Here is a 26,490-nt window from a genome sequence, read left to right on the forward strand (position 1 = left end):
TGCGAGGGCATGTCTTTGTATAAACTTGTAACTTGACGAATGAAGGCCTGCTAGCTCAGCAGAGGCCTTCTCTAACTTTTATTATCATTCTGATGATAGTATTAATTACATCCACGAATAGGAAGCCTGATGTCCATATCTCCCTGAGATGTTTTTATACGCCTGATAGATCTCCCCAGAGGCTTTATAGGCTATAGAGGCTTTATAATGACACTTGGGATTCATTCAATCAGTGACAAGATTACTAGACAGCTAGTTAAATCATTACAGGGCTGAGGCAATTGATGTAAAGTATGAAAGCAAGCAGTTCCCCATTAGCAGTTTAGAGATCTCTGCCACATAGCACATATCATGATAATAGACCATGGCTATTGGACCGGTTGCTGTATGCAATTGTTTGGTACTTTAACATGCATTTCATGCATTGATTCTTTCTTTCTTTCTTTCTTTCTTTCTTTCTTTCTTTCTTCTTTCATTCAATCTTTTCTGCTCTTCTTTTGCTCACTTTGAACAGACAAGAGGATTCGGTTAAATTAGTATAATTCAATCAAATGTGTGTTTGCCCGTTAATCTTCACAAGCAGACTGCTGCAGCATAACGTCACATTGGTGCAGGGAAAAATAAAGGCTTTCAAGCGGCTTCTCCAGAGCCAATACCTTGCCCGTGTTCTCTGGCTTCCACAGCCTTGGTGATAACCCATTTGACTACACTTGTGTGTGAGATTGCCAGAACAGAAAATATCTGTTCTTGGAAGATTGCACACAGCATTTATTTTATGTCTTTGTCTCCCCTCCTTCAGAGACTGATTTAGAAATGTTCTACAGTGTGAGACTTTACTTGTCGCAGTGCCTACTCAGAGAAAATTCCGATTAGCTCAGTCTTGCAAAAGCCCCTCTAAAGAATCTGCAATTCAGTGACTTTGCTTTCAGATGGGTCTCTTTTCTGCACCATACTCAAATTATTTTGGCTAATATACTGCTCAAAAAAATTAAGGGGACACTTCAATCATACACTGGATCGGTACTCTGACACTGTTTTGTTCTGAGCGCAAGTAAAACTTTTGAGGTGAGTTTTTTTTTTATTTTGCAAGAACTGTCAGACATTCTGTGAATGTAGTTTGAGAATGGAGAAAAGGGTGGAAGGTTTCAAAAAATGTGTTTTAACAATTGTGGAAAACTGTAAGTGTTCCCTTCATTTTTTTTAGCAGTGTTGTTCAAATGTGTGTGTGCATATACAATGTTAGTCTCCAATATCAAGAGGTGGTACATCCACCTTCAGTCTACAATTGATGATAAGATCAAGATAATCTTATTATAATAAGATAGGATTGTGTGGCAGCCGTGGCCTACTGGTTAGCGCTTCGGACTTGTAACCGGAGGGTTGCCGGTTCGAACCCTGACCAGTAGGCACGGCTGAAGTGCCCTAACCCCTCACTGCTCCCTGAGCGCTGCTGTTGTTGCAGGCAGCTCACTGCGCCGGGATTAGTGTGTGCTTCACCTCACTGTGTGTTTCACTAATTCACGGATTGGGATAAATGCAGAGACCAAATTTCCCTCACGGGATCAAAAAGAGTATATATACTTATACTAAGATTAAAGATATTACCGTGCACTGCTCACCAAGTTTAAGAATGTGCTTGGAGCCAGGTACACTATTGAGTTTTCTGGCACTGTTACCTTCAAATTTAAAAACTCATGAAAAGCATCATGGAAAGTGTAGAGAGACAAAATGTTAAACAAGAGCAACAAATGAGATTTAAAAACAGTTTTGTTTACTGTATAATATCAGCAAAACAACAGCGCCGAAAATGGAATTTAAGATTACAGAGAACAAGCAACTGAATGAAATAAAAGGCCCCTCATCAATATTTTACAGTTCCTGTGTGTGTGCGTGTTTCAACACTGCAGCACTCAGAAGCATATTGGCTCTTAAGGGGCTTCCTCTTCTGTCTCGCCTCTCCTGCTGTTTCCTCAGCATTCAATTGTGTGTAAAGTCATCACTGGTTTTAATCATTACACCTCTCAGACATGCATTTTGTTTTGGGCGCCGGGTGCCCAAGTGCTGTTGTCGGCAGTATTCCCTCTCCGCGCCTGCCTGTGCCACTGGCCAGAGAGGGAAGGAGCCACAAAGCAGAAAATGCTGCTCCTGACAGAATAACTTCCTCCTCGGAATATCCAGAGGTCAGCACTCTGAGGGGAGGGTGGTCGCTGGCTGTAAAGAGGGGTAAACATCAGAGCTACAGAGAGTTTATGGGAGATTGTAGAGATGTCGCTAGGACTTACAAGAGAGGGACTGGACTGGACTGCACTGGACTGGAGTGTGTGTGTGTGTGTGTGTGTGTGTGTGTGTGTGTGTGTGTGTGTGCGTGTGCGTGTGTGTGTATCTGTGTGTGTTTCTTATGTTGAGAGGGTGTTTTAGGAGTAATCACAAGGCAGGCCATTTTTTTCTGTGGGTCTTGTTGGTGATGGATGGCCACTGTCTTGAGAGAATAGCTTTTGAGTGTCATTTAAAAGCAGCTTTGAGAGAGACAGTGATATCTTGCTGACAACAGATTGACAGTGTTTGACCTGACACAACTCTTCAGGAGACTGGATTTATCTCAAATAAAAGACTAGCATCAATGGACATGCTGCTCATGATAGCAAGCCCTATGATAGCCCTATCCTCCAAACGATGCAGACATAGCAAACATGTAGTTCAACAAACACATTGTAGCCATTTATTCTAGACTATCACCATGTGTAATTGTGACACGCCACAGCAAAACCAGCAGCAAATCGACTGGGAGAAATTCACACAAACAAAGAAGCCACTCAACGTTTCAGTTAACTGTATTGGTTGCCTTAAAATTATACATTTTGTGTTTGAAATCGGGTATAGTTTCAGGAAAATCCACACATTAGTGTGAATCACACACTAATCCCGGTGCAGTGAGCTGCCTGCAACAACAGCGGCGCTCAGGGAGCAGTGAGGGGTTAGGTGCCTTGCTCAAGGGCAGAAGCGCTAACCAGTAGGCCACTTATGCACCCTCTGCGCATAAGTTCTGCTACTTCTGGAAGTTGCATTTGCATTTCATCATTGAATAAAGATGGACCAAGAAAAAAATGCATTGCAGAAGAGATAAATGGTGGCTGTTACAGCACAAATGTATGGCTGTTATTTCTCTGACTAGGGACAGGTGTTCCAATCCCCCTTCTCCTATTTGTTTCTGCGATCATATAGTAATTTAAAAACACTGAGGAAGAGAAAGAAAAAATCCCAGGCACCAAAACTCATGATGCATCTACAATTAGAAACAAACGCTTTTTTCTTGTGTGAGGGGCAGTAGTCTCTCACCATTCTCTCTTGGGCCTTTCAGTGGCCGATATTATCTCTCTGATGGGTGACAGGAGGCCATTTATTCTAACAGAGGAGCCTTGGCCAGCTGGCAAACATCTGCCAGGACAGGCTCATTTATCACAGGTGAGTTATGGGAATGAGAGGCTGGGTTCAGGCCCAACAACTTCAGATATGGTCTCCACAATGAACTTCTCTTCCCTCTCCAGTATTCTCATATTCAAACCCCATACTGGCATATTGGCTGGTGACACCTGGAAAGAGACATACCATGTGGAAGCTGTATTGTATGGCCCTGACCCACATTTAAAAAAAGAAATAAAATCAATTACAAAACAGTTCACACTGAGATTGCTGAAGTGTGTGAAACATACTGATGTGCAATTAAGAAGCATTAGTCATTCATTTGAATGTAGTTGACCTTTTAAAAGCTTGTGTTTTATGAGCTCTTACATTTCTAATCATTTGATCACAGACACTTAACTTGAACTGTGATGGAAAACAAACACTGTATTTACTCAACAGCAGCTAATACACAGAGTTCTAGCCATACATTTCTACAGGATCAGTGCTCTCCCTAGAAAATGAATCCATGACCCTGGAATCGCTCAGGTCTTGCTTCACTAGTAGAGTGTACACATTGTCAATGGTGGTTCTTCTCTCTGAAGAAACTCATACTTGTACAAATAGAAAAGGTGGGGGCCATTTCCACAGAATAATTCAATAGTTACTGGAGCTTATTTATGTTTAGAGTTTTTTTTAAATGAAGCCTCAATATACTGGTGGCCACAACCTATGTCTGCCTCTCTTCTCCATACCTGAGTCTATTCAAATACAAACTTCAGAGAAGGCCAAGCATCAACATTAATCTCTCCAAAGTCACAACAACAGTGGAATCCCTGTACAGAGACAAGAACTAATCTTCAGATTTCAGTCATGCCTTTCCCTTTTGACAAGGAAATCAACAGGCGACATTGTATTTTTTTTGCCCTGAGACACTGTTCTTTTTATGCGGAAGTCAGCAATATTTTCAGATACGTGCCACAGTTTTTCCCACATTTCATCTTTGCATTTTCAAATGTCCTGTCACTTCAGTAAAAGCCCCTATAATCCCAGCTGCATTATCTGAAATTGTTGACAGTATAGCATGAAAAGTGACAGCAGCAGGGAGTGCACTCTATGTTTTCCTTCCACACTGTCTCTTATCTCTCTCTCTCTCTTTCTCTCTCTCTCTCTCTCTCTATGTTAGCTAAGGAAAGCACTTAACCTATTTATGCCTCTTATTACCTTTGCGTATGGGATGTTAATTTAGTGGAACAGCTTGTGAGAAGTTCAACAGTATAATTTATTAACCCAAAGAGATCATCCTGGTTTACACACTGTATTATTTACCACACTCAGAGGATATAACACCTCACACTCAGCTCATAATATGCATCATAGCAATACCTGTATGTTGTAACACTGTCTTCACATGTTTGTTTTCTGCGGGGGCAGTTAATGCTCATTTGATTGAGGTTGTTGGAAATGCACTGGACCCTTATTCCATATGTTCATGCTCACATGGGTGAATCAAGTGCAGGACAGAACAGGACAAAAGGTTGATACCCCAATTACCCCAAAGCTTGTCTTTCTGTCACATAAAAAAGGACTAGGACCAGGACCAATGAATCTTTTTGCTGAGTTGCAGAGATGCTCAAGCCACCAGGCATAACTCATGTTCACAGTGCTTCACCTATTCCACAAAGGCGCTGGCATTTTAAGTGTTATTTATGTAACAGGTTAATACAGGGATTGTCATAGGACTGAACCCTGACAAGGGTCAACCGCTCTTTTATAATCTCCTTGCCTTTGGCTGTAGTAGTGTGACCAATTTCATTTACAGTTTCCTTTAGGCAGGTGTGGCTGGTCTAAAATAACTCTGCAGTCTATCTATTCCGGATTTGACATCTGTGGCAAAGCCATTCACACTTGGCACAAAGACCACCTGGAGTTTTGTGAAACTTGTGTTCAAGCCAGTCACTTTTCCTCATCTGCACTCACTGGACTAGACTGGCCTCTTGATCGCCTCCCGATGGACAAAGGAGAAAGTGCAAGGAGATGCAGAACTGCAGGTCACAAAATGATTGACGGATGGGCAGGGGCTGGTGGTCTATTTGAAATTCATCCCTGACATAGGCAAACCTTCGATCTGATAAGTTTTGACAAATAGCTTTCGAACGCTGTTGCTTTTTCTGTGAAAAACGCCATGTCCATGTGACTTCAGCAGAGACTGATGTCACTGCTATTTATACTGGCCCATCAGGCATCTTCATTTCGCACATAACCTGTGGCGTATTTTTACCCGAAGGATATGTGCCTCACATGTGCTCTCTGCCCCCTTGGCATGTATGTCACATGTTAGAGGCCAGTTCAGTAACGTTAGTCACTAGCTCGCATACATGTGCCTGTCACAGTGAAATACAACATGCCAATGTACCTCTAAAGAGCTTACGACTAGAATATACCTTGAAAGGATACCTGGGGGAAAATGGAGATCTTTTTCCATGAACACCACATGTTTCTCAAACGTTTCTCTGTTTAACTCATTTTAATAAATGCTTCCTTTGGTTGCCGCAAAATATTTCTCGTCATGTATACTGCCACAGGTGCAACCTCTGGTGTGCCGTATTGCAACAAAAATACCTCACTTTGTCTCCTACAAAAGCTTTGTTTAGTTATGATATTAATCAATAATTACTGTTGAAAATGAAGTAATGTGAAAAATGCAAGTATCAAATAATGTATAAATAGGGCAAAAGGGAAAATAGCATTTGGCGGCTACAGATACTGTATGGTATTGGGGTTTAGACACATTGTGAAACAGAAAATAAGGCATATGTTTATATTGTTGAGCAATATATTGTTTATATTGTTGAGCAAAAAAAGCTATTATAGAGTTCTCTGAGTATAGTTTTACCGCTGAGTCACTGCTTTGAGGCAATTATAATAAGACGACTAGGGAAAAGAAACACCATCTTAGAAATAAAATCAAAACCATCTGTGACGAAGGGTAAAAATGAAAAATGTATTTCTGAAATAGAAAACAAGTGAATGCATTACAGGCATTTTTATTTTTAATTTCAATATGGCTGAAAAAGAAAGAATGCCTTGTAATTATATATTGTTAATAACATATCCTCTGTTTGAGAACACACAAGTTGTTGTGATAGTACTGAAGAAGAGGACAAACTTACAAGCTAAGAAAGATGCAAACTCTGAAACACCTAACATGCATTGAAACACCTTCATCAGTCAATTATTTCTTGACAAGTGTTTAGAAAAGATGTATTCGTTGGCCATGTCCAGCACTTAGGACCCAAGAAAATATTCCATTATAGCAAGCTAAGTTTGTATACGTTATCTGCATTATGACTGGCATCTTGAGTGATATCTGAAAACCTTCATAGGGGTGTATGCTTCATACTCTCAATTAAGGTGAGGAGTAACCTTGGTCAAATGTGTCTTTTGTTCAATATGAATACCACTGAACTTGCGGTATATCCGTATGTTTATTTGTGTATGGCAGACAGGAAACCAGACCAGACTTCATCTGCTTGCTGCTTTATATTCTCCCCAGTCTCATCCATTTAAAATGTCTTATGGTGTTTGGCCTTAGGGTTTAAATTCAATATTACTTAGTTTCTAGCTTTGCTGTGCAATGATTCATTTGTGTTTTCAAATAAGAAATTAAACAATGAATAGTGTTCATATGTCACATTTGTGGAGCTCAGAGACATCAGTCAACTGTTTCAACAACAACAAACGAAAACAAACCGTTAAATCTACCCACACAACAGTTGAGCACCACCCAGTGCCAAAGCAATTCATCTCAATGTTCTACTTCCTGTCGTGCTCTCCCTCCAGTTTTAAAAACTTCCACGACTCATTCCACTCTGGCATGCTGAACTCAGGGCTAAATACTTTTTTATCTTCCTTCAACAGGAATGACAGCTGCAGACGGAGGTCGTCAAACTCTCCCGCAGATTCCTGCTCGCTCCAGGCCTCTTTCTTCAGGTAGAGCTGGGGATTCAACACCCTCCAGGACTCGCCCCACTCCCCACTGTCCTCCCGAGGCATGTCGGGCTTCAGAGAGTCAGACTTCAGGTACTTCCACGATTCACCCCACTCTGTGAACTGTGGATCTACTTTGAAAGGACCATTTTGATGCCTCCGACCGTTGCCCTTCTGTCTGTAGTTTTCTTCCTCGGGGTGGTTAGGGTTGGAGAACCTCCAGGATTCACTCCACCTTGACAGTGACAGTGTGTTGGAGCTGGCCTGCTTGTTTGAGAATTTCCAGGAATCGTTCCAATCCAGAAGAGGAATTTTGAGTAGATGCATGAATAGTAGTGCATGAATGGGATGGCCATTTTGCACCTCTGCTAACTCTTGCTGGGGCTTGGTTTCTGATTCAGCTGGAGGCTTCATGGTCTGCCAGGATGCACTCCATTCACCTGGGGTGATATAGTCTGTTTCTGATTCCGTGTACCTGAAGGACCTGTGCTCGCTTGACCAACACACAATGTCTTGCTGCTGGGTCTTAGAGCTACCGACAGGATTTGAGTTGGAGATCTTCCAGGAGTTTCTCCACTGGGGCTTGCCTTGCTTCTCATCCCCAGGACTGGGGGTCTTGGCGACAGACCAGGACTTATCCCAACCAGGGATCTTTGTGTTCAACATATGAAACTGCAGATGCAAAGGCACATGTGAAACATCAACTTCTGCTGAGGTGGACTCATCCTCCTCCTTTTCCTGAGTTTGACCTTTCAGGCACATCCAGGACTCCGCCCACTCAGCTGCAGTCTCTTCTTGAAGCTGAGAGGTCTTTCGTTTGTTGCACATCATACGCTTTGACATCAGCAGGGCATGGAGGCGATGGCGGAGGTGCGAGGATTCCTTGCACCAGCTGTGGTGTCTGGAGCACCTCCACGACTCAGCCCAGTCTTTCAGATACACTTCCTCCAAAGCGTTCATGTGAGTTTGCACTTCCGGCACTTTCCATGAGTCATTCCAACCCGGACAAAACACCCCATGTTTGTATAAGTCCAAGAATTCCTTAGACCAGTAGTCCTCTGATTCCAGGTGCTCACCTTCTTGTTTTGGTTGAGGTTTGAAGGACTTCCAGGATTCCTCCCATCCCTGGGGAGCATCTCCCCTTTGTTGAGTATTATCTGAAATCCTGTCACGTGGTTGCCGACAAAAACCAGACCACTCCAGGCCCCAGGCTTCCACTTGCTGCTGAAACTCGAAATTCTGCATCTTCCACGACTGTTCCCATTCTGAGCCACTGAGGTTTTCAGGCTCCTGGAAAGACCTCCATGGTTTCTGTTCCTTTCGATCATTTTTATGCATATCATTTTTCAAGGATGTATAGGACTTGTTCCACTCTGACGAAGGTGGGAGCATCTCATCCAGTGAGTGTTGAACAGGGCGGTATTTGTGCACATTTAAATCAGAGGCATCTCTTCCTGTGCCTAACACTCTCTCCATATTTATTAAGGGTTTCAGCATCTTCCAGGACTCATTCCAGCCAGCCTGAGATAGATTATCCTTGTACGCAGCTGGAATGGCTGCTGGGGCAGCCATGGGCTTTGCTGGCTGACTTGGTGCTTTTTCTGGTGTTGGTGCACTTGGCTTTCTGGCGGGTTGTGGTGCTCTGGCGGGTTTCCTCTCGTCTGGTTTGGGCCTTTCCTTCCTGGCTGGAGGTGGGGGTCTGGGCTCACGCTTCTTAGGTGCAGGTGGTGGTGGAGGTGGTGGTGCCGGTTTTCTCGGGGGTATCACCACCTTAAACTTTGCTTGCAGGGCCTTCTCATCTTGCTCTACAGTAGGGGCTGTGACTACATACTTTCTGAAGTCCGACATGACTTTGCCCTTCTTCTCCCCTGAAGTAGGGAGCCCAGTTCTGACTGCCAGTCGATAATTCCATTCCTGGAACAGCCTGACAAACAATGCAACATAAACGTTACAATAAAAGTTACAACATCCAAATAGTTTGTAATCAATTTGGTCAGAGGGTCTAATTAACTCATTTTTGGATCCATTGATAGCACATGAAAACACAGATACCAACATTTTTATGGTGAGATGAGCAGTAGCTGCTTGCGTTGAATGTCAAATATATTTTTAGATTATATCCTCCATTAGATATATTTGAAGTTATCAAAATTAGGTCTGAATTAATTGTTTCATTAATTATGCATACATTAATTAACAATTATGTTCATTTGTGTGGCATGCATTGATAATCTAAAGTGAACCTGCACCTATAGACTATTACCATGTGTAGCCAAGGTGAGAATATCACAATGGGGTGCAGTGTGGTCCTACACTTCATTCATCAGTGGGACTGGCCGTGGATGTAGTGTAGTGTATGTGTTAAATCCATACCCATTCAGGGCACTCTTCTCCATTCGACTGCGTTCTTCCTGATCCCTCTTACTGAACTCATTGGCACGGATTTCCCATTGGTTACGCAGTTCCTTATTGTCATAGACAGTCACTTCTGGCCGCTCAGCCATCTCAACTTCCTGGGCTGAAAGGATATGAAATAATATTGTGTTATATTTGAATGCATTGTTGTTTTTGTAACATGTCAATTTTTGTGTTCTACACATGCAGCTAGTATGTATTCTGCATGGAACACTATGACTTTGACATGGTTGAAAAAGTAGACAACAAAGGCCACATGCATTCTCATCTGTCAGTTGTCAGCTGGCATGCTGAAACACAAATAACAGCTCCTCTAAAAAACAAAGGCATTTGTAAGACTCGAGTCTAACAAACAACAAAGAACAGTCAGGTATGCACAGCTCAAATTTGTATAGTCCCCAAGGAATTGATGACAGATTATCACCAAGATAATGACCCTCACAAACATTACACCAAAGCAAGGAGTGAATCCAGCCTAACATGGATAATTGGTGGCTAAAGTGAGTGATCATATTCCACCAGCAAGTTTTGCTGCTACTATCATAAATCACAGTTAATCAGAGCATAACAACATTGTGTGATGTGATTAACTACGTGCAAAGATGCAGATATCAACACTCATAAGTCACATCCCTCACAAAATGTATTTGTTGCCTCGTGCACATGGATGAAAGTCCTTGTTTATTAATGTTAACTGCCAGTGAAATTCAAAAGGGGACAAGTCACTATTACTGCTGTTAAGCTGTTTTCACTGCGTACATTGATTAAGCCTTTTCATAAACAGGATATTTTCATCCCTAAACACCATACTAATTTTGTCGCTGTATTTTTGTCAATATACATTATGATAATAATATATACATGACAAATGTTCTACATTTATCACAAAACATTGAGCATCACCACAGCTTTTAAAGCCATATCCTCATACAATTACCATGACACTGCTTACCGTGGCTGTAGAATCACAGCAAAAATCTCCACTACCCTCCTCAGTGGATTATCCACAATGCCTTTGCAGGGACAGAGAGCATCTCATATATAACCTGTACATATAACCAGCATCGCTAGAGTGTGCTATTTTTATTTGCTCTGGGTAACGTTACACTGGCTCGCTCACGACAGAGTGTCATGACAGATATCATGCTGTTAAATGCCCTTAATTCATATGATCTAACCTGATTTTCTGTATGAATATGGAGTTTAGCCCACACTATATTTGACAGTATATATTCTGCACTGCAACCACAAATGTGTACAGCATAGCATACTGTGCATTTGATCTTCCATGGAGTAGATGACAATCGTAAAATACTAAATAAAAATGTACCTTTAAAAGGTAAATAGTAGGGCTGTCAAAATAACTGATTCATTTCAATTAATTAATTTGAGAAAAAATAACTGATTAAAAAAATTCATGCAGATTAATTGATTCCGTATGACCTTTGACCCCGAGCCATTCTAGTCAGTAAAAATTAGACTGTAAAATGAAGGAGAGAGAAGAAAACATGCTGCCTGGATCATTGATTGGAACATTTACTTTTAAAAAACGGCCTGATGGTGTTGATAAAAAATAAAGTGTTGAAAATAAAGTCCTCTGCAATGAAATGCCTTGTATGTGAAAAAAAAAAACTTCTTCCCGAAGCACTTTTGAATTTATTTCCTCAGCATATTAGGTCATATCATAGATTATTATGGCAATTATTTGAACAGTGAAAATAATAATAAAAGAGAGAATAAGACTTTCACAGCAAAAATTATATATGCGATTAATTTAGATTAATTACAGAGTACGTAATTAATTAGATTCATTTTTTTAATCGATTGACAGCCCTAGTAAATAGTATATCATGGATATGCCAATTTGGAGGACAAAGCAGCTATAAGTGGCTGAAATATTACTTTTAACTCAATAAAGTGCTTCTGTTGTTATTACTGAAGCAAACAAAAGTTTCATAAACTGAAAAAACAAAATTCAAAACATATACGAGGAATTTGGGATGTACAGTGTTGCCAAATCCGTGGCATGTTGTATGACATGGAACCATAAACATTTAAGTCAGCAACTTGAAAAAAATCCAGGCCAGCCCACGAGAAGCCCTCCCACTACAGCCACAAGTACACTGTATGCTCGCTGGTGCTCTGTTTGACTGTGCGGCACTGCCGGTGCTGACAGTATCCAGCTTAAATTGGCTCCCTGAAAGCAAGCGAGCTCAGCCCTCCAGCAGGGAGTTTGAGGGATGGCAGAGCCCCCAATGGAGTGGGTGACACATGAAGTCCTCCTGCTGTGTGTTCGAGGTGGGAGGGGTAGGGAGAGGAGGGGAGGGGTGGGTGCTCTGAAACCATAGAGACAGCGGAACGTTCAGTACTGCCATGAACACCTCACCTCACTGAGCGCACAACAGAGCGGCTGGGCGAGGCAGAATCGAAAGAGAACTTAGTGTGTTAAAGAAAGAGGGTGTGTGTGTGTGTGTGTGTGTGTGTGTGTGTGTGTGTGTGTGTGTGTGTGTGTGTGTGTGTGTGTGTGTCTGTGTGTGTGCGTGTGTGTGCATGTGTGCATGCCTGTGTGCGTGAAGGATGGGGGAGGGGTGATAATTCCCAACAGAAAGCACTCTACAAACATTACCAATGTCTTTTCCTTGACACCACAGTGATTAAAAAATAGCACCATACACAGTTTTGCTCCTGTAGTTCTTAGTTTCAAGATGATGTTGTCAAGATTTGGATTCATTAATGAGCACCACAAATAAACTAAATACTTTCAATAAACTTTGTGCTGTTCTATATCAACTTATGTCCTCCCACACCAACTTAAGTTTACAGCACTGGTGCGCATGCTACTTTCCCAAAACTGACTAAGGTTCTGTCATGAACAGAGTTCCGGCTTGTGAAAAAGTTCCGGATGACGTAATAATCACGTTCCGATCAGCTGTTAATTTCTAGGTGAACTGTCTCTTAGAATCTTCGTGCCGGAACAAATTGTGCATGACAGCTCCATGGAGTTGAATTTTCAATGTTATCAAAAAAGGGGGAAACACTAAACAGATGAGTGACTGCCTGTGCACACATATTTCTAAACATGCTTGTATCAAGCATACATAGTCAATAAAGGTTTTATCACTGAACTATAAATAACATATTCTAAACAAAGCAGACAAAATAAAACCAAAGTAAACTTGGATTTGTTTTGGTGTGAAATGTATGCTACATGTTAATCAGGAGGTGTCACCAATACAGAGACAAGCAGTCATAAATGACCAGTAGGGTGGTGTGTGTGCTTTACAATATGGCTACTAAGTCATTTTCAATTACAGTTTTTTTCTGAATGCATTTTTGTAACACACTTTGCACAACTGTAGGCACAATTCACTACACAGCACTCTTTTTGCAGAACTGTAAACACAACTCATGCTTTACACTCAATTTCCAAATGATCAACATACTCCTAGCAAATCTTTACACATGCATGGCTATTATTTTCACTATTTTGCCAACTCTCTGGCACACTTTCTCATGTAAAAACTGTTTTAGATAATTAGTTAACTTTGCAATCAGCCTAAGCACTAAGCCACAGGTAATGTACAATGGGTACAATAGAGGGAGCAGGAAGAGGGAGAAAGCAAGAATTAGAGGCTGAAGAATAGGACATGGAGGTGAAGTAGTAGGAGGAATAGGAGGAAGAGGATGCAGAGGTGAAGAGAATGACAAGGACAAGGAGGTGAAGTTAAAGGAAGAGGACAAGGAGGAGCAAGAGGAGGGGAAAAGGAAGGGCAAGAAGAGAATGAAATAGCCCTTTTACAGGCAAAAAAAAAAATAAGTCTACATGTGGGGATATTGTCATGTCAGGCCTGGATACGGCATTCCAGAAGATCTTTTCCCCGGTACCTTGGACTAGATAACATTGCATGTGATTTAGATGAAATTGTGGCCGGACCCAGAGAGACGACACAATGTAGACTGATTTTTTTGTTTTTCTCTGTGAAATTACTATATGGTGTTTTGACTTGGAACCAGTCAGGGTTGCAGTATGGAGAGCTGGACCCAGGCGCAGGGCAAGTCGAGAACGAGGCACACTTAAACCAGGAATCTTTAATGCAAATGCACACAACCACAAAACATCAATGACCGACAGGGGACTGAGGGGAGACAGAGGGTTTAAATACACAGGGGTTAAACAAGGCTAACAAGGCACAAGTGGACAAGAAACAAGAGACAGGTGAACACAGGGCTGGAAATCATAATTAAACTAGCAGACTAATAATGAGGAACAGGTGAGGGGCGGAGACACAGGGAACTGAGACATGGCAAGACAAACAAAGGACATGGCTGACAGGAACTAAAACACAGGGACAGGAAGTAAACACAGGAGCACATGGCACAGGAGGTAAACAGAGGGACAGGGAACACAGGATCGTTACAGTACCACTTGTGTTTGTTTTGATGTGTTTAAATAAACACTACTGTAATACTTGATGTTTGGATCCCTGTATACAGAACTATGACAAAAGTATTACCTCAAAATGACATAGCCTACCTTGTGCACAGAGAAAGCAAAAGCCAGATGTGTTTTTTATTTATACCATTAGTGTGTAGTTGCCACATTGTGTGCTTATTATTGTGATGGCTTGTGTTTACTGTTTGATACAAAAACACCATTTTTACGAAGGTAATGAAGAGTTAAGCAAGATGTGTTAGCTTTTGCAAGATAACTACAATGTTTTGCTGATTGGGTGAGAGGTTTTGCCATTTGTGTGTAGAGTTTTGCAAAAAAAGCCATAGTTACAAAAATGTGCTTAAGCAATCAGAAAAAACTGTAATCACATTCTGAGTTCCCTGTCACAGCCAGAAGCAGATGGACTATGTCCTTGAGTGTGGCTGTCATCAAGTATTTCTCACTTACAGCGGGGAGCACTTCCTGCTTCTATCACTGGGCTGCTGTTGGTGGTCTTAGATCTCCCTCTTTGGAGAGCAATTTACTTTGTGATTTTGTGGCTGATAAGAATATTAAAGTTGATTTGGCCACACAAAAAGGAAGCAAAGTGAAGGGTTGTGGATCTCATATTACATCATATTATTCTGCTCTTAATTCATCTTATCACAAAACAATAATTCATAATAGGCATATGGGTAAAGGTGAAGGTGACTGATATGCTGAATATTGGACTACGTGTTTAGTAGCCTAGACAAACCCTGTGTCTACTGCAAAGCTCTACAGTAGGCCTACATTTTCAGTGAACTCATTAATTAACACCATTGTGAAAATCTAAAAGCTTTTTATTTTATGATGTAACTGATACCTTTGCTAATAGGAGTCAACAAACAATTACGTAAGATTGTGGACTAACGAGACAGATGGTCAGTAAATGATCCGCCGATGGATCAGTTTTGGTTGTTAACGTGCCTGTGTGAACCCCATGGCATTAACATTATATTTAAAGTGCCCCCGGTGAAAGAAATGTGCAGAAGGAATGCAGATCTATTGCCTGCACTGGGACATACAGTCAGTCCAGCCATATGGATGCAAGGGAATTGTATGCTTTCATGTGTGCTTGCACATGTGCATACACTGTATACTACAAAGGAGGCCACATGCAATACTTCCACTATGCAGAATAAGTAGTTTCCTATTTGCCGTCTGTCTTCTCAGATTTTGACAGCAAAGGCCAAACTGTCAATTATGACGCAATTCCACTGCAAAGCTTAGGTGAGCAGTGAATCTGCACAATCTATGTACCAACTGGCAGTCCTCCAAAACAGAGGTCATGTAATCCACCCCAACAGTAGTAAGTATTTTACAAAGTGTACACATGTGAGTCGCAGTCTATATCATGTGGTATTAACCTGCTATTTATATCGGGTGTCCAAAAACATATATGGCTAAAGTATGTTCTGTCAAGAGGTAAACATAGACTTGCACAAAATGTTCTATAGCAACTAAGGCAGGGAATAGGCTGGCATGATTACCATATGTGTGCCTGGGCAATTATGTTTTCATGACTCAACAACAGTGCATTTCCAAAGGGCAGAGGGTCATTAGAAAGCCACAAATATATCAGTTTACAATCAAATTCCACTGTCAATGGCTGTGAATGAAATGGAATTCTAACCAATAACATTTCTTTTTTTTAATTATGCTAAAGACATTAATTATAGCGTTGACAGCATTGCCATTAAACAACTAAAATATGTTCTGAGTGATAACTATGGACTTACACCTAATCAAAAGAATGATTAATAATGGCTGTGCCTTGCAGATTAATGAATTAAGTTCCCAAATGAAACACTCGAGTTTCCACCTCAGCTTTTCAGGTTTGCCATGAACTTTTAGGGCGTAGCATATGTCATGACCCTGCCCCCTACTCCCCCAATTCAGATCTGACCCCTACTGCCCCCTATTGAGAACTTGAGTGTAAGACATGCTCCAAGAAGTGGTGGTCCTAAATCTTTGTGACAGAACTAGGTAAGGAAAATGAATAACATTAAACCTCTCTCTAGTCACTCTTATCACAAAAAAAGAAAACAACAGCAAAAGGAAATTAGTATCCTTATTTTTCACATAGACCAGCAAAGACCATTTTGCCTTGTCACCAGACACTACAACTAACTTCACATCGGCCTCTGACTTGGAAATATGAGATTTAGACTGATTGTTCATACATAACTGACCTATAGGTGAGGTAAACCATGTAAGAGCGAGTGAATGCATCTCAATGCACGGAATGACACTGTGATGTGTAAGGACAACCATGACCGTACCAGATAATAGATAGATAGATAGATAGATAGATAGATAGATAGATAGATACTGTAGATACTTTATTGATCCCCAGGGGAAATTCAAGGTCTCAGTAGCATACAGACAACACACACACATTCACTAACAGCAGAAAAAGGAAATAAAAAGTATATAATATTAAAACACAACTAAGGAATAAGGACAGTAGAAGATAAAGATTATACTAAATATACTAAAATTCAAATTATTTTTATAATTACAATGTGCCTGGAAACAACAACAAGTGCAATGACATAAAAGACTAGAATTAGACAGCATAACAATATGCACATGCAAATGGGTTGTAACATGCACATAATCACCCATATGCACAATGTCAAGTGGACTATTTATTATGACTGCCACATGACAGCGTAGCTAGCATAGCGGTCATATAGAAGTTGTCAAAGTTTCTTTTTTTTCTTTTCTTTTGTGGCCAATAAGTGTTTGGTCCCCGGCGGCCACTCAACCCCCACGCTGGACCCCCATAGACCCGAAAACTGTACACCCATCGGCCTGTAGATGGTGGTGATGAGCGAAGAAAACACTCCAAAACACTATATCCACTAGGGGTGTGAATCTCTCATGTAAAAGACGATACGATTCACATCTAGATACATGGACACGATTCGATACAAGAAAAGATACATGTTAATAAAAAATGATTCAGTACGATTCGATGCGATTCAATGCAATTCAAGGCAGTTGAAGAATGGAAAGCATTCTGAAAGATTTTTTATCATTTGCTGAAGGTGCACATTAATTTCATATTATCAATTATCATGGTCATGTCAATTAGGCAAAAAAAAAAAAAAAAGTGTGAATATGATTATCTAAACTGAGGTTTGTATCATATACTGTATTGAAATGAAAAAAGAATAGTCTACATTTCAGTCAAACACAGCAGCCAAATACAACATAAAAATACATTTTTATAGACTTTATAGAATTTATAGAGTTATATCTGATTGTTTTCAAGGAGCTGTAGCCTACTGTTGAGGTAAGACAATACCGAAATAAAATAAAACAGTGCTTAAGACAATCTTGGCCTTTTCTCATATAGCCTATCCTACAAGAATAAAATAGGCCTACATATCAATGAACTGGGCCTATTTTGTTCTAAGTCTGAGCTGAATATGAACAAAATAATAATAATTTGTGCATCGTTTTAGCAGCAAGGGCCAAATTATTCTTTAACATTAAGGAAATCCCTTCATCAAACGTAAGGCTACTCTACAGACTATCGTTGCCGTTTAGGAATGCTACAGTAAGTGTTTAATTTCGCGCTGGATTTTGAAAAACAAAAGAGTAAAAACTGTCCGACCGATTGCGAGTTGTCACGTGCTTAAATTGCAGTAGATGTATGGGTAATGAAGTCCTATGACAACTTTGGGCAATTAATGTAGCCCAAAACGAACTGCATTACCCACAAATCCGTGCCACATGTAGTTTCAAAACCGGAAGTGGGATGAACGCGCTGCTTGCAACGTAAATGAGAGTCTGAGCGAGCAGAAAAGGTTGTGAACCGATTTCTAACATGTAAATCGATATAACGACCAGTTCATTTCAGTTTTATTCCGATAAGTTTATTCCGGGCTTCACGTATCGATGTAGCCGTATCTTACACGTTAAAAACGGATACCGATACGTATCGGTTAATCTTTACACCCCTAATATCCACCATTTTAATGAATTTTCCTAAATATTTTTTTTACATTTTGTTTTCCAAGTAATTTCAGTACAAATATAATTGCGTATTGTTATTTGATTTATCTTTACTAAATCAAAACAACACAGCTGGAATTTGATTGATATTACCTGAAATACATAATTAAATTAATTAACACACCACACACATAAAGACACACACACGCACAGGCATGCATACACTCTTTTTAACACACAAACACAGGCGCTCGTACATAGACACACATAAACGAACACACACACATAAACGCACGCACACACACACAGGCATGCACTCATGCTAATAAACACACAAACACAGTCACTCACGCAGGCGCGCACACACACACGCGCACACTCACACACAGACAGACACACACACACACACACACAATTAAACACATGCACACAGGTGCTCACATACATAAACACACACGCGAGACAAATTGACAAGCGTGATTTATTGTTGGCGGAGAGAATGTACAGGACTGAGCGGCAGTTATATTTTGTACCGCTATGAGGTACATCTATTTATCTTAGGCTTCTGCATTTATAAATTCCTAAACTCTCTAGGGACCCTAATTTATTTTGCGGGCAAAGTCTGCCAGTAAGCAACATTTTTGCCCATGATTTTAAACTAGCAAATTGATGTTGTTTAGTTATTAAATTACCTTTAGTAGACTTGAGACTGCACACACTCTGCCCATCATTCAAATTAGGGCTATATTATATAATCTGTGAACGATACCTGTTATGGGGGGAAACATTTAATCATTTTGTCGGTACTGGTAAAGACTGCTAGCCTGACGAGCCAGACCCACATTAAAATGTAGGGTCTGGGCACTCACCGTTGGCAGTGCTCAGTCCGAGGGGCGGGATAATCGGTTCTCTTTCAAATTCCCTCTGCACACAATAGGACAGCGCAATGAGTCCCATGCATTTTCCCACCGGAGCTAGTTGGCTAGTTCAAACTTTTGCCAACTTAAAAAAAGCTTAACTCGTGTCGCTGTTCGCCAACAGCAACATCCATCTTTTTTTTTCAAGTAGCAGGGAATTCAAGCCAAACCGTTGCAACTCAACCGTTTGCCATCAATCATTATGTTAAGCCCACCTAACGTCTCTATACGATTTGTTTGGCCTGATAGAAGTTAAATTTTTCCAGCACACAAGCCAACAGAGAGTTGCTAGACTAGCCCTGGCAGCAAATGTACTGCACACACTGCACACACTCTGCCCATCATTCAAATTAGGGCTATATTATATAATCTGTGAACGATACCTGTTATGGGGGGAAACATTTAATCATTTTGTCGGTACTGGTAAAGACTGCTAGCCTGACGAGCCAGACCCACATTAAAATGTAGGGTCTGGGCACTCACCGTTGGCAGTGCTCAGTCCGAGGGGCGGGATAATCGGTTCTCTTTCAAATTCCCTCTGCACGCAATAGGACAGCGCAATAAGTCCCATGCATTTTCCCACCGGAGCTAGTTGGCTAGTTCAAACTTTTGCCAACTTAAAAAAAGCTTAACTCGTGTCGCTGTTCGCCAACAGCAACATCCATCTTTTTTTTCAAGTAGCAGGGAATTCAAGCCAAACCGTTGCAACTCAACCATTGCCATAACCCACCTACTCTTCATTCCAGGCTTGACATCAAGTAGCGGGAGATAATATATACTATTTAGTGACCACTAACAGGTATTCAACTGAGCACTGCGCATCTGTGCAAAGAACTTCAGTTCGAGGCGCCCCCTCTCCTTCCCTCATCACAAACAAAGTGTGGGCACGGAGCAACAACAACCCGCGCCTTGCCGTGCGGCTGCAGTCTACTTGGAAGCAGCGGGGAACATAGGACCCGGAGAACATAGGACCCGGGGAACATAGGGATGACCCCGTCCACCCTCAACGTTGGACACTCTTTTCTCTCTCTATCTATCTCTCTCTCACACACACATTTATGCACATTGACTGAGTTTTACATTTTGTTGATCACCGTCCACTCTCCACATTGGACTCTCTCTCTCTCTCACACACACTTTGCGTGTAACACACTGGTACTATAATCACAGATAGTTTTGTCTCAACATGGTGTGTGTGAGAGGACATTTTGCATGTGTGTGTATTTGTGCGTGTGTGTGTGTGTGTGTGTGAGAGAGAGAGACAGAGACAGAGAGAGAGACAGTATCAGTGAAGGTGTGAACTTTATTTGTAAGTGTGTGCATATGTGTTTGTGTGGGTGGTTGTGAATTTGTTTGTGAGAGTTTCAGTGCATAGATGTGTGGGTGTGTGGTTGTAAATGTGTTTGTGAGAGAGTCAATGTGCATAAATGTGTGTGTGAGAGAGAGATAGATAGAGAGAGAAAAGAGTGTCCAACGTTGAGGGTGGACAGTGAGCAACATGTAAAACTCATGAGGACAACATAACTAGTGTCAAGCCTTAGAAACTACCTCCGACTACAGGAAGTGCAGCATAGCACTCTCTGCGGGCATATCTCCAGACCAGAGATTGGCTACTGCTACAAAATCCATCACTAGATGTCCTTGAGTGTGGATAGAAACAAGGAGAACATGATTATGCGCCTGTCACACCAGGTCCCATTGCACCAGACTACCTTCTAAAGTTTGTCAGCTGCAACTGTGCAGGCGTCTGTGACACTCTCAGGTGCTGCTGTAAAAAGCAAGGAGTCAAGTATATTTCTGCTTGTTGGAACTGTCATGGTAACTCTTGCCAGAACATCAACCAGCCAGAAGATAACAGGAGTGAGGAAGTGCAGGGGAGTTGAGGGATGAGGTTTGTTACATTTTAAACTGATTAAGAGTTTTGTTTTGTAATTGTTCAATAAAACCACTTGTTATGAATTTTTTATGGACATGGAGTAATTTTTACTCAAAACTTATGGCTGGGATAGATTCAGCACCCCTAAACAGTAGCAGAATAAACAACAGACGCAGACCTGATATAAGGTCGATTTTCTCCAGACTGGAATGCTCAAAAATGCTAAAAATGTACTTGATATGGACAGAAGGGTTTGAGGATCATGATAACGTGCCCAAAATTCACATTCCTAACTCTATAGAACCAAGATCTTAACATATAAGGTGAAATTCTGAGCTAAGGCCATAGACTTCAATGGAACAGTCGTTGCCTCTGCTCTGCATAACGGGGGATTTTGACTCCCCCTCGTACGATCCGGTTCCCGGAAGTGGCTCCTGATACCGGTATGTTGCTCCGCCATGTATAATCTTTGACTTTAATCATAAATGCACGAACTAGGCTACATGTAAGAACTTTGTTGTGAGAGGTAATGAAACTTTGTGAAACTTTGTTATTCTTGAGTCTTACCTTAGTTGTGACCAAGCTTGAGCCAAAAATTCAAGTGAGCCAGTCATTTGAATGACCTTGTGTGCTTCTAATTACAAAGATGTTTTGTGGGTGTTTAGTGGCAGATATCATCTAATGATTTTGAATTGCTGAAATTTTCTGTGCAATGAATTTAACTAGTCAGCTAAATGAGCATTAGCTATATAGGAACACGCCAACATTTTGGGAAATTAGCTTATTCATCGTCTCCCTCACAGATACACATCTTAGCTCTGTGCGTGCAGCAAATACCCATTAGCCTAGCTTAGCATAGTTCATTGAGGTGGGCAGATCCAATTAGCCTATAGCTCCCAAAAGTGACAAATCTCTGCATGTATATGTCTATAACCTTTGATTACATTTTGTATTTTTTATTGGGAAATATGGAGTCTTCCATATTGAGTCATCTGATCTTGAGTCATCTGATATCATGCTTCCTTCATACTTTCAAATGCCCAAGCTGTTTATTGTCAGTCTGTGTCTCTGGAAATGGAGTTGCTATGCTAGATGGTAAATGCTACAAAATCAACATGGATTTGTGGCTCCTTGGCTTTTGCCATTTGCTGCTGGCCTACAGAAAACCCAACCCACCACTGACTTTATTGATTACGTTTATTAAGTGCACAAATCAGTTTTTAAGGTATTTCCTACTAGAACTGTTACAAAAAGCCAATGTAAAGTTAGTGTGTTAGAATTGAGAGAGTTGGTCACATTTACTGCAAAGTAAAAAAACAAATAGAGGTGATCAAGGTATGAAGGTATGAATCTTGTATTGAATTCAAGTACGATTGAACACACTTTAACCCTATAAGGCCAATAGAAGATGGTCCAAAGCAGGTCAAAATTCACATCCATTTTTCTCAGTTGAATTGCTCATGGAATACTCGTCACACATGCATATCACATGAAAGTGTGCAACCTAAGCTGTTCAGTGGTACTAGAGGTTAGTTCCTGTGATAAACGATTCACAGGAAAATGAACGTTGAATTTACATGACATTTAATCATATTTTACATTCTCCACACAGCTCGGCGTCCATCTTCACACACATTACTCTTGGTAGAATATCTCACAAACTCTTCACTCAACACATGGCAAACCATATATCAAAACCTATCAAAGCAGACCTTACCGAATACAAAGATGTAAAGCATTCCCCTGTACAGTTAGTCATCCCCAAGTAATCCCGTCTTGAAATTGCAGCAAATGTCTACATGGTCTCCAACTTTGGGATGAAATTCTATTGTAACTGCACCCCAAAATATATATTTTTTTCATATCAAGGAATCAAAGTTGGTCACAAGAACTCCACAATAAGTTGGTCATAGCATGCACAAATCAACTGTGCTTTGGGCAACATGAGATCTGCACATATGTAAACACAGGTTAAAGTAAGAGCCATATTATCCATTTAATGGTTCTGTGGCAAGACTCCAGTGTATAAAACCATTCATAATTAATAAAATATTTATGTCAGCACATATATTTTTGTTAATTGCTAAGCCATAGAGTATCCCACCCACCATCATGATTCTTATATTGGCAGCTTCCAAATAATCCCACATGAATGCAAAAGCATGAAAAAAAATCATGGGACACTAATTATTTTTCCTTGATATAAAGGCTGAAGATATGGGAATCCTTTGGACATCCTTTGGGCATCCTACTGGTTAGGGAATCTGACTTGTGACCGAAGAGTGGCCGGTTCGATCCCTGACTGGTAGGAAAAATGTGATTGAACAGTGCTCTCCTGCATCCACATCCACAGATGAGCTGCCCTTGAGCAAGGTGCCGGATTAAGGGGCTGCTCACTGCTCTGTGTGTGTGTGTGTGTGTTCCCCTTAGGGATCAATAAAGTATCTCTAAAAGTATCTAAAAGAAAAAAAAGATATGGCTAGCCTAGACTGTCCTGGAAAAAAACAAGATGTATAGATGTATTGTCCTTACAATGAGAGCTTAAAATTAAAGGTAGTAATATTACTCTGAAAATGGCCTAGGCGTCAAAGGGTTAATGATTTGCATTCAATGGATTCGATACTTAATTTCCAGAGCACAGGTGTGTGGTTAATTGGTTAATTCATGTTAGCATACGTTCACAGATTCTGAATGTTATTTTACATGTGCTTGCATATCACAGTTGTGCGCAAACCAAACCAAAAGTTCAGGTTGTTATTGTATTCACATAATTGGTCTGCAAGGCCTTGACTTTTGTCACATTCCTTCATTTTGAAGAGCAAATGAAAACAGCACAGCCTATCTGCATAGTTGTATCTTTATATTGTTATATCTTTATTATAGTTTCACTTTCTAAATATTTTTACGCCCAACATATACAAAACAACATTTTACCATTTAAAGGCTATGCAAGTTTTTATGTGCCCGCTTAATTAATATTAGCTGCTTTTTCTAGATTGTTTGGTTATGTATTTCAACCAGCAACTTCCACCTAAGGTTACTGTCCACAGGGTTCTGTGAACAAAATTAGTAATAGAAGAGTATTGATATGATAGAATGTTAAGGACTCATTGTTGCGCAAGCAAAATATTATCTGCAAATCACCAAGATGACAGACATTATAAAAATACTTACATGAAAGATCTTTCTTTTGTGGAGAATAAGAAGGAAGCAGGAACCTCCAGGAGTTCACCCACTCAGCCCAAGATACCTTTCCCATTTGGCTACTTAAATCATTTGAAAGCATCCACGAATCAACCAATTTAAAAGACATATTCTCAGCCTCTACTATGCCTTTGACTCCACTGGTGGGACCGCTTTTTGCCTGGGGTTGGGATGTGGCTAATTTAGCTGATTTGGACCATGTTGGAGCAAATGGTTTGGTTTTTTCCATTTCAGAAAAAAGGTGGCTCTTTGTTGTATCAGTTTTTGGCATTGTAAGAGAGGATGAGGTACTCTCTAGATTTCTGAATCTCCAAGATCTGGCCCACAATGTCTGTGAGAGTATCTCCAAGTTAAGACAAGAATAGAGGCCATTGTTGCAACTTCTCCTTGACCACAGTACTTCATCTTTACGATTTACGAATACTTTAGGAGTGTCATCCCACTCCAAAGGCTGTGGGCCACAAATCCTCCATGACACACTCTGATCTGGCTCTTCTTCCTCTGCTGAATTTGAGGGGGGAACATATTCAGTCACTGGAGGCGGCCATATTTCCACTTCAAAGTTTTCATGATCTTTGTCCCAGAATGGCTTGTACTGCCGAGGAAGGAGATTGATGAACTTCCAGGTTCTGCACCAGGGTGGAACTTCGTCTGCGTTAAGAAGAGGGGCAAACAAGTGGGAGTTACTTTTCAAAGCCAATCTGTTGTGGTGTCTCTGAAGTGTTGCCACCCTCCATGTCTCCATCCATTCACTATTGGACGTTTCCCAGTGGTCTTCCTTAGGTTGAGATTTGGGAAATTTCCAAGCATCATTCCACTCAAAAGGAAAATCACATTGGGATAGAGGATTCAGAAGTTTTTGCCGATTTTTTAATTTATCTTTGGGCTTGAGCCTTTTAGGTAATCCATCAGGTTCACTTTCTTCTACATTTATTTCCTCACTTTCTTTTTCGTTTTCCTTTGACTCCACTTTCTTTGTGGGTGTCACATTTTTAAGAATGGATGAGTTTTTAACAACCTCACAAGATTTTTTCCATTCAGCCAGGGTAGTGTTACCCTCATGAAACTGGTTACTCCAGAATTTGTACTTCTCAGCCTTGCATACAGGTATGATCACACCATGGACATAAGGGTCTAGTGGTTTGTAATCAATTACATCATCTTTGGTTTCAGAAGCCTCATCATGGTACTCCATTGGTTTTGAGATCTTCCATGCATCAGCCCATAGACAACTCAGAATGGAATTTGACACAGAATGGAACTGGCAATTTAAATATTTCCAAGATTCCCCCAACATGGACTTTGATATTTCTATGTTGTACTGTTTGTTTTCTATGTTTTGGACCATTTTTTCTTTAAAGGGCCCATCCCCATTTTTGAAGCCTTTTGTGCTCTTCCAAGACTCAATCCATTCAGATGGAATCCATTCAGATTCATCAAGGCCCATTAGTCGAACAAGTGGCCCTTTGGTTGCGCCATCCATTGTCTTCCTCTCTGATGACTCCCACTCAAGTGGCAACTGATCCAAAGACTGCAATGGTAAAGCAGGCCTAACCTTTCCTCCCCCACAAGTTCACCTCCCTCTGCTTACCGCTGGGGCTCCTCTCAGTATTGTGTACGCTTGCTCAAACCAGCAAGAGAGCTTGCGAAGCTTTGAAGATGACTGTACTGATGCACTAGGTTGGGAGTTTTCCGGCACAGACAGTAAGGAGAGCTACTCAACCTTCTCGGGAGCCTCATTCTCCAAAGGCCAGTGACCTTGTTTTGTTCACTAAGATTCTGAGTTTTGGTGGTGTGCCGTCAGGTACTGAAGATTTCTTCTTGTGTTTGCTTGTCATCCATTTGGTTGTGCCACATTCGATTGATCCTATGGTAAGAACATATCAGAAATCAGTTTATTACTGAGTTGTACAGTATTAGCCAACAAATCAATGTTTCATCTGTGTACCACATTTCTATTCAGATCAGACTCAGATCTGCTACACTCTGGGGCATGAACATGGGGGCTTAAGAACATGCCCCCAGAGTGTAGCGCTGCAGCTGCCTGGCTACTTTAGCTGCTGGCTGTGGCAATTTGAACTTGATAAAACTGATTGTTTTTCGTTTTTTGTACCAACAGTACTCTGTGATTTCGAGAAACGGAGATCTATGTAAAAAAATCGCCAGATTCCCTTGATATTGCCCAATTTGTTACATTTAATGTTTGACAGTTGCCAAAAAGTTGGTAAATAACTGGGAAAACAAGACAT

General features: G+C 40.8%; 1 protein-coding gene across 1 annotated transcript; it reads right to left on the reverse strand.

The window, feature by feature from the left end:
- Positions 1-6,385: 6,385 nt before the first annotated feature.
- Positions 6,386-24,971, reverse strand: LOC125288099 (the record flags this gene model as incomplete). The annotated part of the gene is given in 3 exon segments (XM_048234193.1): positions 6,386-9,313; positions 9,763-9,907; positions 24,212-24,971. Coding segments are annotated over 3 exon segments (3,003 nt in total), but the record flags the coding sequence as incomplete, so codon positions are not given.
- Positions 24,972-26,490: the final 1,519 nt, after the last annotated feature.

This window comes from Alosa alosa, chromosome 23 (assembly GCF_017589495.1).
Source record: "Alosa alosa isolate M-15738 ecotype Scorff River chromosome 23, AALO_Geno_1.1, whole genome shotgun sequence".
Taxonomy (NCBI): domain Eukaryota; kingdom Metazoa; phylum Chordata; class Actinopteri; order Clupeiformes; family Clupeidae; genus Alosa; species Alosa alosa.